This window comes from Scyliorhinus torazame, chromosome 8 (genome assembly GCF_047496885.1).
Source record: "Scyliorhinus torazame isolate Kashiwa2021f chromosome 8, sScyTor2.1, whole genome shotgun sequence".
NCBI classification, from domain to species: domain Eukaryota; kingdom Metazoa; phylum Chordata; class Chondrichthyes; order Carcharhiniformes; family Scyliorhinidae; genus Scyliorhinus; species Scyliorhinus torazame.
Genome location: NC_092714.1, coordinates 257,376,182 through 257,391,454, shown reverse-complemented (window position 1 = coordinate 257,391,454; position 15,273 = coordinate 257,376,182). Strand labels below are relative to the sequence as shown.

The window sequence follows — 15,273 nt, the reverse complement described above, 5'->3', positions numbered from 1 at the left end:
ACTTTTAAAGGACGGAATAAAGTATCATAGAATTTACAGTGCAGAAGGAGGCCATTCGGCCCATCGGGTCTGCACCGGCTCTTGGAAAGAGCACCCTACCCAAGGTCCACACCTCCACCCTATCCCCATAACCCAGTAACCCCACCCAACACAGGGCAATTTTGGACACTTACGGCAATTTATCATGGCCAATCCACCTAACCTGCACATCTTTGGACTGTGGGAGGAAACCGGAGCACCCGGAGGAAACCCACGCACACACGGGGAGGATGTGCAGACTCCGCACAGACAGTGACCCAAGCCGGGATCGAACTTGGGACCCTGGAGCTGTGAAGCAATTGTGCTATCCACAATGCTGCCGTGCTGCCGTTAATGATGGAGTGAAGCCCTTCAGCCCCAAGTGCCTGTGATCACGCTTTACAAGAGCTATTCAATTAGTTCCATTCCCCTGCTCTTTTGGCAATAAATCCTGAAAATCTCCATTTCAAGAATAATCCAACGCCCTTTTGAAAGTTATTGTTGAATCTGCTTCCACCACCCTTTCAGAGAGTGCCTTCCACATCACAACTCGCTGTAAAGAAAATTCCCCAGCAGTCGTTATGGTGTGGATTAGTTCTAGATTTTGTAGGTAAGAAAATGTAGTAATTTGTGTGTCTGTTTTAAATGCAGAATCTGTCATCCGAACCCCCAAAAAGCCTGACGGAAGAGGTTGAATCGGCAGACAAGTCGGCAGATATTGGTGGAAGGAGCAGTCCTCCCGTCCCCACGCCAGCTTCCCAGCGGTCTTCCGCCAACACTGAATCAACGGGAACATCTCCCGGTGCGGGAAGAGTGAATGGCCAGGTTCTCCTCGGCGATCGCCGCCCTGCTTCGTCGCCGCAGCCAAGCAGAGACAGGACCTGCCAGACGCTGTCGGAGCTGAAGCGGCAGCGGGCAGCCGCCAAACTGAAGAAGCAGATGTCCCAGGAAGCTCCTCTGGCCAACGGCCTGGGAAGTATCTGGGAAAGTGACCAGCTTCAGGCGAAGAGCGGCCCGCTGGGCTCCAGGACCTCGCCAGTGAGTTCCAATGGGAACTCGCTCTACTGCTACCAGCCCAGTGGGGACCCTCCGCTATTAAGACTTAAGGCGCCCTTGGAGGAGCCAGACGCAAAGGGACAGGGCTGTTGCCAGATTGTGTGATGGAATCGCAGCGACTGAAAAAGTTTTCTGTTGAAAGTTGCACTTGTGCCAGGGATGGCAGCCTATATGACGACGCTCATGTCGGTAGCTGCTAAATTGAAGTACTGTTGTGAGGATGTTAATTTAAGCACTATTTTAATTCATTGGCCATTGCATTCACTGTGTAACTTTATGGAATTCCTTATTCTGCAAGGTAAGAGTGAATGGCTGTGCAGTTGCCTGGAGTTCCTGACTATCCGGCCTGGTAAGGGTTGCACACTATTATTGTATAGAGTTTCTGATTCGCCTGGGACCGTCTCTCTTTTATTCTTTCACATTGCAGGACTTAACGTGAGGGTAATCCAGTGGAACCCAATTGAGTGCCCATTCGGCACCAGGAGCTTCTTTAACCAGTTCATGAAAATAAATGTCAGTTTTGTACGGTTTACTTTAAAGTGAACAGGTAGGCACAGCGCCGGATTTGACAATGCTGCATTGTTTTGAAGTGAGTAAATATTGTCCGCTTGACCTATTTAAGATTTCCCAAGCATCAATGTTACTCGTGTCCTCAAAGGACTACATTACTCTCTCCTGGAATCTGTGGGGAGAAATGGTTTGTTAAAGAAACTGTGGTTTAAAGTGCAGTCTAATCCCCTCTCCCTCACAGAGGAGGCGGGGGGTGGGGGGGAGAGAGAGAGGTGCTGGGGTGAGCATACTAGAGTACACAATATGGGAAACGTTTTCTCTTTTGTAACTGATAGAGTACTTCCAGGTGCGCAGTGGCCACAGACACAGATCTTGCATGTGTGCAGAAGCAGGTCTCAATCTCGTTCCCCACTGAAAAGCTCCCCACATGGATATTTATCTCTACAACAATGTGGGGCAATTCTGCGCCTGGGCAGGGAGCTGGGTGAGACCCCAAGTATTTCTTGAAACCAATTTCACTTGGGACCACGTCCCGCCAAGTCCAGCCCCCGCCAACTGCATGCATTCAGCACCCAGAAAGGAAAGAAACAGTTGGGACCCCCCCCAGTATTCTTATTTCCCCCGTTTTCTTGTTTCGGAACCTTCTGGGTAAGGATGGCGTTCTATGTAAAGTTCAACAAGAAACTGAATGGTAGCATTATGCACATTCTGGAGTGGTAGCTATAGTAACTGAATATCATGTGACCATCTGGGATGGCCACAAGGCAAACTTAAACTGGGTTAAAAATCCACCTGCAGCAGTCAAAAGCTCAAAGCTTAAGCTGACATCTATCTCCTGGTGTGCTCACTGACATTTATCCTTCAGTCAGAATGTCCAGAGATTAGCTCGCCCGTTATTGCAAAGCTGTTTGTCGGACGTTGCAGGGTGCAAATTGGCTGCTGGGTTTTCCGACAAATTAAGAGTGGTGTTTCACATTCTTTTGGCAAAGATCAAATGTAGGATCAAGCCCAGGATCAGGTGTAATGTGTGTTCGTGTCAGCTTGGATCCAGTATGTCTCTTTTGTGGGGACCATAGATTGGTTTCAATCTGAATTTGGATTGTTTTTTTGGAACAAGCAAGGAGATGGACTAAGGGCTTGCCCTGTCCACTCTGCACATTGGCTTTGGAACTCTGAGAAAGGAATAAAGTTTTTTTTTTAAAAAACAACAGCGTCTGCACTTCCACAATAATTCATCAACTGTAAAGCACTTTGGTACATTCTGAGGTTGCGAAATGGGCTACGTAAGTCCTACGTTTCTTCTGTCTGGGCAGCATGGTGGCACAGTGGTTAGCATTGATGCCTCACGGCGCCGAGGTCCCAGGTTCGATTCTGGCTCTGGGTCACTGTCCGTGTAGAGTTTGCACATTCTCCCCATGCTTACATGGGTTTTGCCCCCACAACGCAAAGATCAGAACATAAGAACTAGGAGCAGGAGTAGGCCATATGGCACCTCGAGCCTGCTCCGCCATTCAATGAGATCATGGCTGATCTTTTGTGGACTCAGCTCCACTTTCCGGCCCGAACACCATAACCCTTAATTCTTCAAAAAACTATCTATCTTTATCGTAAAAACATTTAATGAAGGAGCCTCAACTGCTTCACTGGGCAAGGAATTCCATAGATTCACAACCCTTTGGGTGAAGAAGTTTCTCCTAAACTCAGTCCTAAATCTACTTCCCCTTATTTTGAGGCTATGCCCCCTAGTTCTGCTTTCACTCACCAGTGGAAACATACCTGCATCTATCCTATCTATTCCCTTCATAATTTTATATATTTCTATGAGATCCCCCCTCATCCTTCTAAATTCCAACAAGTACAGTCCCAATCTACTCAACCTCTCCTCGTAATCCAACCCCTTCAGGTCTGGGATTAACCTAGTGACTCTCCTCTGCACACCCTCCAGCGCCAGTACGTCCAGTACACCGGTATGTGCAGGTTAGGTGGATTGGCCACACTAAATTGCCCCTTAATTGGAAAAAATTAAGTAATTGGATACTCTTTTTTTTTAAATTTAAAATGTTTTAAAATAAAGAATTCACCCTTCGCTGCCGGAAAACTGTCGGCGGAAGCAGAAGATCCCGGCAGACAGTGAACATCCAGGAAACTCTGGCATGTGCGCTCCCAGAGTTTCCCCTTTCATTAGTGGCAACCAAATCCACAGTGAGCCAAGAATATTTTGTCCTCTATTCTCAATAGTCGTTCTGCATCGATTTTCTCTGCTCACCTCCCCTGTAGTCATGCTGGTGTACAGATGTACAGGTGGTGAGGTTCCAGTGTCTTCCAACAACCCTCTCCAAAAGACCATTTGCCCAGTGTGAACCGGGGCAGAGAGTGTCGGTGAATGTGAATTCAACAAAGAGTTGGAACCATGTTTAGCTTTTGCAGAGGTGCTGAATGGATGCCAGATATCATACCCCCCCCCCCAGGTTAGGTGGATTGGCCATGCTAAATTGCCCTTAGTTTCCAAAAAGGTTAGGTGGGGTTACTGGGTTACATGGATAGGATGGAGGCATGTGTTAAGCAGGGTGCTCTTTCCAAGGGTCGGTGCAGACTCGATGGCTGAATGGCCTCCTTCTGCACTGTAAATTCTACGATTCTATGATTCTACGATCCTACATTGAGCTACTTTTAATTTTCATTTGAATTCTCTCTGATCAACAGCAGGAAATGTTGGGGCCTGTCGCTGGGGATATAACATTCAGTACTCACGTGCTCTTTCTTCGAACACCAGCCCTATGAGTGAGTACCTGCAGGCTTCTCCGACCCTGGGAGATAGCACCACAGGCCCTGGCATGACATTGTTACATGTGTGGATTATCCAGCAGGGATCATTGGCTTAGAAGTGGAAGTTTTATTGGATTCTTTCCCCACGTCTCTCTATCCCTGAGATAATTGGAACGTCTCTACTGTACTGATAAGTGAGATCAGCTAACTTAACACAAACTGGGATCAAACCTGCAATCTGCCTGGTGCGCATAGCTCAGCAAATACATTCCAACACTGACGACCCAGGTCACAACGTGCTTATTTTTGGCTGCGCTCACTGAATATTTGCAGGGAGCTTAAAGGACAATAATTCTTATTTTGGGGAGTGGAATTATTGCTAACAACTGGGTACAACTGAAGCAATAATCAGTGTGAACACTGAGTAAGCTGTGAATCTGCAGTGTTATTTTCAACAGCACTATGTTTCAGTTGTTTTTGAGAATGATATTTAACAGAGTGCAATCTTTTAAACTCATCAGATTTGAGGTTACTCATAAAACCATTATAGTCAGGTGTTGTCAAGCAGTCTGCCGGGGAGGAACTGTTGGCACGCAACTGTCTAAATTCCTGACAAAATACCTCTGAAGTGCTTTGTTAGACAATTACGGTGCTGCAGATTCTGAGTCTGAGTAGCTGGCTCCCCTCAGGTAGACACTCAGTATGTCACTAACCAGCTAGGGTCCAGTTCTCTACAGATAGGGGCACATTGACACTGCGATCCTCAAGCAAATAAGGGCACCACTAGGGGGTGTTGAGCTGTGGACCAACAGACAGTCCGCCTCTTTCATCCCAAGCAATTCAGATGGAGCCCAGCAACGTCTGTTAGTTCCTCAGCACTGTAAAGCTGCCCTTTCTCCGCTCTGATGGGTTTTTGTGGATCCTGCAGGGCTGGGGTTTGTGTGGATGTTTAGGACCCCAAGAATTCTTACCTTTGCTCTGTATGGAGGTGGGCTTAATGCTACAGCCTCAATGTTCAGATGAAAAAAACCTTCTTTCAATCCCCACTCCACTCCAACAATGGGTCAGATCCCGGCCGAGTGGGAAAGTGCCGGAAGAAGGAGCTGATAGGTTCAACGGCCAGGTCAGGGGAAATCGGAGTGGCGAGTCACAGCTGGGCGGTCCTTTGTGCTTCCTGATCGACAACAGGGAACATTGGCAATCATCTGGGAAGCATAGAAACCCTTCGGTGCAGAAGGAAGCCATTCGACCCATCGAGTCCGCACCAATCCACTCCGCCTATTACCCGTAGCCCTGTAACCTAACCTGAACATCCCTGGACCCTAAGGGCCAATTTATCATGGCCAATCCTCCTAACCTGCACATCTTTGGACTGTGGGAGGAAACCGGAGCACCCGGAGGAAACCCACGCAGACATGGTGAGAAAGTACAAACTCCACAGTCACCCGAGGCTGGAATTAAGCCCGGGTCCCTGGCGCTGTGAGGCAGCAGTGCTAACCACTGTGCCACCGTGCCACACGCCAACCATTCATCCACTTCTCTCTTCGCATTGCAGGTGCCAAGGTCGGGCTGAATGAAAATAGGAACTGACCAGCAGAGGAACAGAGAAATAGCATTTGGCAAAGAAATTCCCTCACCACATCCAGTCTCCTCGAATATGACCGAAAGCAGTGCACCGAGAGCTGTCCCTCCAATCTGACATTTCTACCCACTTTAGCGGTCATATTTAAAGCTATCGGTTTTCCTTGCTTTTCGTTTCCAGATGGACAGGCATTTTACCCAGTAAATTGGAGAAGAAAGTTGATACATAAAAATATCTAGACCAATCAGCAAGTCTTTGTTTTAGCCGATATATGGGTCAGTGCCACTGAGGGGGTTTGAAGTCAAGAATTAATTGTTGCTTAAACAAAGTGCCGGCTTTTCGAACCCACGGTTGCCACGATCAATTTATTGTAACTTTACCCCCATCGGATTAAATGTTAAAAGTTATATGAAGGACTTCCGGTTGCGACGATGACTAGCTAAGTCGCACGTTTCGGCACCTCCCGTTTCAACGGACTTTTGGGCTCTTATCGGGAGCCCCAACGGAAATTTTCAAAGGCTAAACCCAGTGTGAGGCGACATAGGAAGGAATCCCCCCGGGTGTGGATGAAAAGAAGTGATAGTAGTGGCCAGATTGTGGAGGATCCTCTGGAGCAGTGGCAGAGAAGGGAAGGGAGAAGCAAGATGGCAGCTGAGGGAGCCCAGTTGGTATGGGGCCTGGAACAGCAGGAGTTCCTCCGGCGATGTGTGGAGGAGCTCAAGAAGGAGGTGCTGGCGCCGATGCTGCAGGCGATTGAGGGGCTGAAGGAGACGCAAAAGACCCAAGAGATGGAGCTCCGTGGAGTGAAGGCAAAAGCTGCCGAAAATGAGGACAAGGTACAAGGCTTGGTGGTGAAGACGGAGACGCACGAGGCACTACACAAGAGGTGTATGGAGAGATTGGAAGCCCTGGCAAATAGCTCGAGGAGGAAGAACTTAAGGATTTTGGGTCTTCCCGAAGGGGCAGAGGAAGCGGACGTTGGGGCGTACGTGAGCGTGATGCTCCATACCTTAATGGGAGCTGAGGCCCCGATGGGCCCCCTGGAAGTGGAGGGAGCGTACCGGGTCCTCGTGAGAAGACCAAAGGCAGGGGAAACACCGTGAGCAATAGTGGTGAGATTCCACCGCTACAAGGACAGGGAGATGGTCCTGAGATGGGCTAAGACGACACGGAGCAGCAGATGGGAGAGCGCGGTGATCCGCGTCTACCAAGATTGGAGTGCGGAGGTGGCGAGAAGGAGGGCGAGTTTCAATCGGGCCAAGGCGGTGCTCCACAGGAAGAAAGTGAAATTCGGAATGTTGTAGCCGGCAAGACTGTGGGTTACACACCAGGGCAAACACCACTACTTCGAGACGGCAGAGGAGGCGTGGACATTCATTCAAGAGGAGAAGTTGGACTAGATTTGGGAAAGGATGTTTGGAATGAAGTAGTGAGGTGGTGGCAAGAAATTGTAAATCAGATGGGGGAATTTTTTCCCCTCGAAGGAGGGGGACACGAATAAATGTGGGCGCTGGTGGGGAACGGGATGGGGAAGGAGAGAAAGAGCTGCGCCATTAGGGGCGGGGCCGAGAGGGAAGCACGGGCTCTGTTCCCGCGATATGGAAAGTGTGGCGGGAAAAGGGGGCGTAGGAACGAGGGGGCCTCACGCAGGGAGGCTAAGGATAAACGGGGGAAGCCGAGGTCAGCCAGAGTTTGCTGACTCCGGGAAGCAATATGGGGGGGTGCAATCAAGCTAGAGCGGGATCTAGGGGGGGGGGGGGATTAACTGGGTTGCTGCTGATAAGGGGAAGGGGAGCTGTTACGGGATGGGATGGTCGGGACGGGAGGGTGCTGTCTGGGGGACAAGCGGTTGCGTGGGACCGGGTGAGGAGCTGGTTTAAAAAAGGCGATGGCTAGTCGACGAGGGGGGGGGGGTAAAGAGCCCCCCAACCCGGTTGATCACGTGGAACGAGAGAGGGTTGAATGGGCCGATTAAGAGGGCAAAGGTATTTGCGCACCTAAAGAAGCTAAAGGCAGACGTGGTTATGCTTCAGGAGACGCACCTGAAACTGGCGGATCAGGTCAGATTAAGAAAAGGATGGGCGGGACAGGTATTCCACTCGGGCTTGGATGCGAAAAATAGAGGGGTGGCAATATTGGTGGGGAAACGGGTATCGTTTGAGGCGAAGACCATAGTGGCGGACAGTGGGGGTAGGTACGTGATGGTGAGTGGCAGATTGCAAGGTGAAGCGGTGGTGCTGGTGAATGTATATGCCCCGAACTGGGATGACGCAAACTTTATGAAGCGTATGTTGGGGCGCATCCCGGACCTAGAGATGGGAAAGTTGGTAATGGGGGGGGGGGGGACTTCAACACTGTGCTGGACCCAGGGCTGGACCGGTCCAGATCTAGGACTGGGAGGAGGCCGGCAGCGGCCAAGGTGCTTTAGGGCTTTATGGAGCAGATGGGAGGAGTGGATCCCTGGAGATTTACTAGACCGAGGAGTAAAGAGTTTTCCTTCATCTCCCACGTTCATAGAGTGTACTCCCGGATAGATTTCTTTGTCCTGGGAAGGGCACGGATCCCGAAGGTGGCAGGAGCGGAGTACTCGGCTATAGCCATTTCAGACCATGCCCCACATTGGGTAGATCTGGAACTAGGGGAGGAAAAGGAGCAACGCCCACTTTGGAGATTGGACATGGGACTGTTGGCGGAAGAGGGAGTATGTGGAAGGGTGAGGGGATGTATTGAAAGATACCTAGAGGTCAATGATGACGGAGAGGTCCAGGTGGGAGTAGTCTGGGAGGCGCTGAAGGCGGTGGTGAGAGGGGAGCTGATTTCCATAAGGGCCCATAAGGGGAAACAAGAGGGTAAAGAAAGGGAGAGACTGGGGAGATTCTGAGGGTGGATAGGCAATATGCGGAGGCTCCGGACGAAGGGCTACACAGGGAAAGACGGAGACTACACACGGACTTTGACTTGTTGACCACGGGTAAGGCGGAGACGCAGTGGAGGAAGGCACAGGGAGTACAGTATGAATACGGAGAGAAGGCGAGCCGACTGCTGGCCCAACAACTTAGGAAGAGGGGGGCGGCGAGAGAGATCGGAGGAGTTAGAGACGAGGGAAGGATGGAACAGAGAGCAGAGAGGGTGAACGGGGTATTTAAGGTATTCTACGAGAGGTTGTATAAGGCCCAACCCCCGGAAGGGAAAGAGGTAATGATGCATTTCCTAGACAAGTTGGAGTTCCCGAAGGTTGAGGAGCAGGAGAGGACAGGACTGAGAGCGCAGATTGAGGTAGAGGAGGTGGTAAAAGGAATCGGGAACATGCAGGCAGGGAAGGCCCCGGGACCAGATGGGTTCCCGGTGGAATTCTATAGGAAAAATGTGGACCTGCTGGCCCCACTCTTGACGAGAACCTTCAATGAGGCTAAGGAAAGGGGGACACTACCCCCGACAATGTCTGAGGCAACGATATCGCTGATCCTGAAAAGAGACAAAGACCCGCTGCAGTGCGGGTCATACAGGCCCATCTCCCTCCTGAACGTAGATGCCAAGTTATTGGCCAAAGTGATGGCGACAAGGATAGAGGACTGTGTCCCTGGGGTGGTGCATGGTGACCAAACAGGATTTGTTAAAGGGAGGCAATTGAATACCAATATACGGAGGTTGTTGGTGGTGATGATGATGCCCCCACCGGAGGGGGAGGCGGAGATAGTGGTGGCTATGGATGCAGAAAAGGCATTTGATAGAGTGGAGTGGGACTATTTGTGGGAGGTACTGAAGAAATTTGGATTTGGAGAGGGGTTCATTAGATGGGTTCGGCTCCTATACGGAGCCCCGGTGGCAAGTGTGATTACGAACAGCAACGATCCGACTACATCCGACTATATAGGGGCACAAGACAGGGGTGCCCCCTGTCCCCATTACTGTTTGCGTTGGAAATTGTGCCATTGGCCATAGTGCTAAGGGGCTCTAGGAAGTGGAGAGGGGTACTTAGAGGAGGAGAAGAACATTGGGTGTCATTCTCGGGGTGCCACTGAATATGGGGAAAAGTGAACTGTTTGTGATGCACCCCGGGGAACAGGGCAGGGGAATAGACGAGCTGCCGCTGAGGAGGGTAACAAGAGATTTCCGGTATTTAGGGATCCAGGTGGCCAGGGACTGGGGAACCTTGCATAAGCTTAACTTGACATGACTGGTAGAGCAGATGGAGGAGGACTTTAAGAGGTGGGATATGGTGCCCCTGTCATTGGCGGGCAGGGTGCAGGCGGTTAAAATGGTGGTCTTCCCGAGGTTTCTTTTTGTGTTTCAGTGCCTCCCCATACTGATTACAAAGACCTTTTTTAAGAAGGTGGACAGGAGCATCATGAGCTTTGTGGGGGCCGGAAAGACCCCAAGGGTAAAGAGGGGGTTCCTGCAGCGCAGTAGAGATAGAGGGGGATTGGCACTGCCGAGTCTGAGTGATTATTATTGGGCCGCTAACGTGTCTATGATATGTAAGTGGATGAGGGAAGAAGAAGGAGCGGCGTGGAAAAGGCTGGAGATGGCGTCCTGTAGGGGAACTAGCTTAAAAGCACTGGCAACGGCGCCGCTGCCGTTCTCCCCGAAAAGGTACACCACAAACCCAGTGGTGGTGGCGACTCTGAAGATTTGGGGGCAGTGGAGACGACATAGGGGAGTGACGGGGGCCTCAGTGTGGTCCCCGATAAGGAACAACCACAAGTTCGTCCCGGGAAGGATAGACGGGGGTTTCAATCTTGGCAGTGAGCAGGAATTGCGCAACTGAAGGACTTGTTCTTGGACGGGACGTTCGAGAGTCTGGGAGCACTGACAGAAAAATACCGGTTGCCACCTGGGAATGCATTTCGTTATATGCAAGTGAGGGCATTTGTGAGGCAACAGATGAGGGAATTTCCGCAGCTCCCGGCGCAAGGGATCCAGGACAGAGTGATTTCGGGGGCATGGGTGGGTGATGGTAAGGTGTCCGATATATCCAGGGAAATGAGAGACGAGGGGGAGACAATGATAGAGGAACTGAAAGGAAAATGGGAGGAGGAGCTGGGGGAAGAGATATAGGAAGGGCTGTGGGCAGATGCCCTAAGTACGGTAAATTCCTCATCCTTGTGTGCCAGGCTCAGCCTGATCCAATTGAAGGTACTACACAGGGCGCATATGACGGGAACAAGATTGAGCAGGTTTTTTGGGGTGGAGGATAGGTGCGGGAGGTGCGCGGGAAGCCCTGCGAACCACACCCACATGTTTTGGTCATGCCCGGTATTGCACGGGTTCTGGGTGGGTGTGGCAAAAGTGATTTCAAAGGTGGTGGGGGTCCGGATCGAACCAAACTGGGGGTTGGCTATATTCGGGGTTGCAGATGAGCCGGGAGTGCAGGAGGCAAGAGAGGCCGATGTTCTGGCCTTTGCATCCCTAGTAGCCCGGCGAAGGATTCTACTTATGTGGAAAGTAGCTAAACCCCCGGGCATGGAGGCCTGGATAAATGATATGGCAGGGTTTATAAAATTGGAGCGGATAAAGTACGCACTAAGAGGTTCGGCTCAGGGGTTCACCAGGCGGTGGCAACCGTTCCTCGACTATCTCGCAGAGCGATAAGGGAAAATAGAAAAGACAACAGCAGCAACCCAGGGGGGAGGGGGGTGGGGGGGGAGGGTGCATTCGGGTCTTTGGGGTTTTTTTGTGTGTTACATATTTGTTGTTCATAGTTATCTTCTCAATGTTACTATTTCTTTTCGTTTTTCTTTTTATTTGTGTTGGCACTTGCCGTTAGTTAATATATTATTTTAAAAACGATCAATGTATATATTGTTACAAAGTTGTAAAAATGGAAAAATTCTTGGTTGATCGAAAAACTTTAATAAAATATATATATATTTTTTAATTATATTGAACGGTAAGGAACACAAAGCCCCAGGTTCAATCTGCAGTCTCTCGGAAGGTGCAGGTAAATTAATAAATCAGTGTCCAGGGATTTAAATGAGAGAATGAGCCCCGATTCTCTTGGTTTCCTGTATGTGACTCCTTTCCCCCACCCCATTTCTTTTCGAAAAGTGTGCACGTATGAACAAGGTTGGATATTGGGGATACTAACATGGACTGTGCTACAGGGAATGTGTTCGAGGGACATGGATGGTAATAAGTGCGTGCCGAACTATCGTTCAGCAAAGGTCAATACCTTTCGGATGGGAATAATGGGAGGGGGGCTGGTAATACTGGCGTGTAACCTGAATTATGGGAGTTTTGCGCCAAGCTGTGATTCCCAGAATCTGAAAATCTGAAGAGGCGTCTGGGGTTTGTGGTAGTATGTATTAGGGGTCATGTGGGACTGGAAGCCCTAATGTCATTGGCTGACAGATCCCGGGTCCTGGTTGGCCGTTGACCTCTAGCTCCGCCCTGAAGGCGGAGTATAAGAAGCCGGAGTCCTCCCCCGCAGGCCATTCTACTATCGAGCTGCGGGGGAACAGACACGCTTAATAAAGCCTCATCGACTTCACTCTATTCGTCTCTCGGAGTCTTAGTGCGCTACAATTTATTAAGCGTGCCTAAAAAGGACTATGGAGCTCAGGATCATCCTGGAATGCCTGAGGATCAGCCCCCACGCAGTGAACGCGGCAGCAGCCTTCAAGCACTGGCAGACTTGTTTCGAGGCCTACCTCAGAACGGCCACCGGCCGGGTCACAGAAGACCAAAAACTACAGGTCCTGCACTCGAGGGTAAGCACGGAGATCTTCTCCCTCATCGAAGACTCGGAGGATTTCCAGACGGCGTTCGCAGCACTGAAAAGTCTCTATGTCCGCCCAGTTAACCAAATCTACGCTCGCTACCAGCTCGCGACGAGACGGCAAGGTCCCGGAGAATCGATGGACGAATTCTACGCCGTGCTGCTGATTTTGGGACGAGCCTGCAGCTGCCCTTCGGTGAACGCAAATGAACACACGGACATGTTAATGCGCGATGCTTTTGTGGCAGGTATGAATTACTCCCAAATCCGCCAAAGACTTCTAGAAAGAGAGTCGCTAGGACTCTGAGAGGCCGGGGCCCTAGCAGCCTCCCTAGACGAGGCCGCGCGTAATACCCGCGCCTACGGCCCTGACCGCGCGGCAGCCCATTGGGCTCCGTACGTACCCGTCGCGACCAACCCCCCCCCCGGACACCCCACAGGCTTGCACGGTCCAAACGCCAAGTCGCACCGGGGGCGCCCGCTGCTATTTCTGCGGCCAGGCAAAACACCCCCCGACAGCGCTGCCCGGCCCGCGCAGCAATCTGCAAGAGCTGCGGGAAAAAGGGCCATTTCGCGGTTGTGTGCCGGTCCCGCGAGGTCGCCGCTGTCCCGGGAGAACAGGGAGCCCTGCACGCCGCTTACGCTCCCCAACCCCCCCAGCGCACCATGTACGACCCGCAGGCGCAGCCGCTCTGGGTCCCGACCACCGCGGTCCCGGGAGAACAGGGAGCCCTGCACGCCGCTTACGCTCCCCAACCCCGCCCCCCCGCACCCCATGTATGACCCGCCGGCGCTACCACTTTGGGTCCCGACCACCACTCTCCACGGAGAAGAGGGAGTTCTGCGCGTCTCTAACGCCCCCCTAACCCCCCCCGCGCCCCACGTCTGACCCGCCGGCGCGACCAACTTGGGTCCCGACCACCGCTGTCCCCGGAGATGGAGCCCCGCGCGGTCCTAACACTCCCCAACCCCCCCCCAGCGCCCCATGTGCGACCCGCAGACGCCGCCATTTTGGGTCCCGGCCACCATGAGGGGAGGAAGGGCGCCGCCATCTTGGACCACCCCAGACCTGTACGACGCGTGGGGGTGGCCATTTTGTCCACCCCCGCCGCCATCTTGTGACCCCCCAGCCATGTGCGATGTATGGGGGCGGCCATTTTGTTCATCCCCGATGCCATCTTGGACGGCAACAACGGACCCCACTCCACTACTACAACCACGTCTCGCTTCAATTACGCTCGATCAAGCTCGGCCCCGGACACTCCAGACGACGACGACAACGGTGCTAATAAACGGCCACGAGACACCATGCCTAGTCGACTCCGGGAGCACGGAGAGCTTTATCCACCCCGACACGGTAAGACGCTGTTCCTTGACCACCTATCCCAGCGCACAAAAGATTTTCCTAGCTGCAGGATCCCACTCCGTACAGATCCAAGGTTTCTGCATAGTTACCCTAACGGTGCAGGGGAGGGAGTTCAAAATCTACAAACTACACGTCCTTCCCCAACTCTGCGCCCCCACTTTACTGGGATTAGATTTCCAGTGCAATCTACAGAGCCTTACGTTCAAATTCGGCGGCCCAATACCCCCACTCACTATCTGCGGCCTCGCAACCCTCAAGGTGCAACCCCCGTCCTTGTTTGCGAACCTCACCCCGGATTGCAAACCCGTCGCCACTAGGAGCAGACGGTACAGCGCCCAGGACCGGACATTCATTCGGTCCGAAGTCCAGCGGCTACTAAAGGAAGGCATAATCCAGGCCAGCAATAGTCCCTGGAGAGCACAGGTGGTAGTAGTGAAGACAGGGGAGAAACAAAGGATGGTCATAGACTATAGCCAGACCATCAACAGGTACACACAACTAGACGCGTACCCTCTCCCCCGCATATCCGACATGGTCAATCGGATTGCCCAATATAAAGTCTTCTCCACCGTGGGCCTCAAGTCCGCCTACCATCAGCTCCCCATCCGCCCAAGTGACCGCAAGTACACAGCCTTCGAGGCAGACGGGCGATTATACCATTTCCTAAGGGTCCCATTTGGCGTCACAAACAGGGTCTCGGTCTTCCAACGGGAGATGGACCGAATGGGTGATCAACATGGGCTGCGGGCCACGTTCCCGTATCTCGACAATGTAACCATCTGCGGCCACGACCAGCAGGACCACGACGCCAACCTCCAAAAATTCCTCCAGACCGCCAAAGCCTTGAACCTCACGTACAACGAGGACAAGTGCGTTTTTAGCACCAACCGGCTAGCCATTCTGGGCTACGTAGTGCGCAATGGGATAATAGGCCCCGACCCCGAACGTATGCGCGCCCTCATGGAATTTCCCCTCCCGCACTGCTCAAAAGCCCTGAAACGCTGCCTGGGGTTTTTTTTCATACTACGCCCAGTGGGTCCCCCAGTACGCAGACAAGGCCCGCCCCCTAATACAGACCACGACCTTCCCTCTGTCGACAGAGGCTTGCCAGGCCTTCAGCCGCATCAAAGCGGATATCGCAAAGGCCACGATGCGCGCCATCGACAAGTCCCTCCCCTTCCAGGTCGAGAGCGACGCCTCCGACGTAGCTCTAGCGGCCACCCTTAACCAAGCGGGCAGACCCGTGGCCTTTTTCTC

At 52.1% G+C, this 15,273-nt stretch overlaps 1 protein-coding gene across 3 annotated transcripts in view; it reads left to right on the top strand.

Moving 5' to 3' along the window:
* LOC140428552 (protein phosphatase 1 regulatory inhibitor subunit 16B-like) overlaps positions 1–2,792 on the top strand; it is a 219,657-nt gene extending 216,865 nt beyond the window's left edge. For all 3 annotated transcript variants that reach the window (XM_072515153.1, XM_072515154.1, XM_072515155.1), the window contains one exon: positions 670–2,792. In XM_072515153.1, coding sequence (XP_072371254.1) covers positions 670–1,179 — 510 coding nt within the window. In that variant the 3' untranslated portion in view covers positions 1,180–2,792. The remainder of the gene's footprint in view (positions 1–669) is intronic.
* Positions 2,793–15,273: the final 12,481 nt, after the last annotated feature.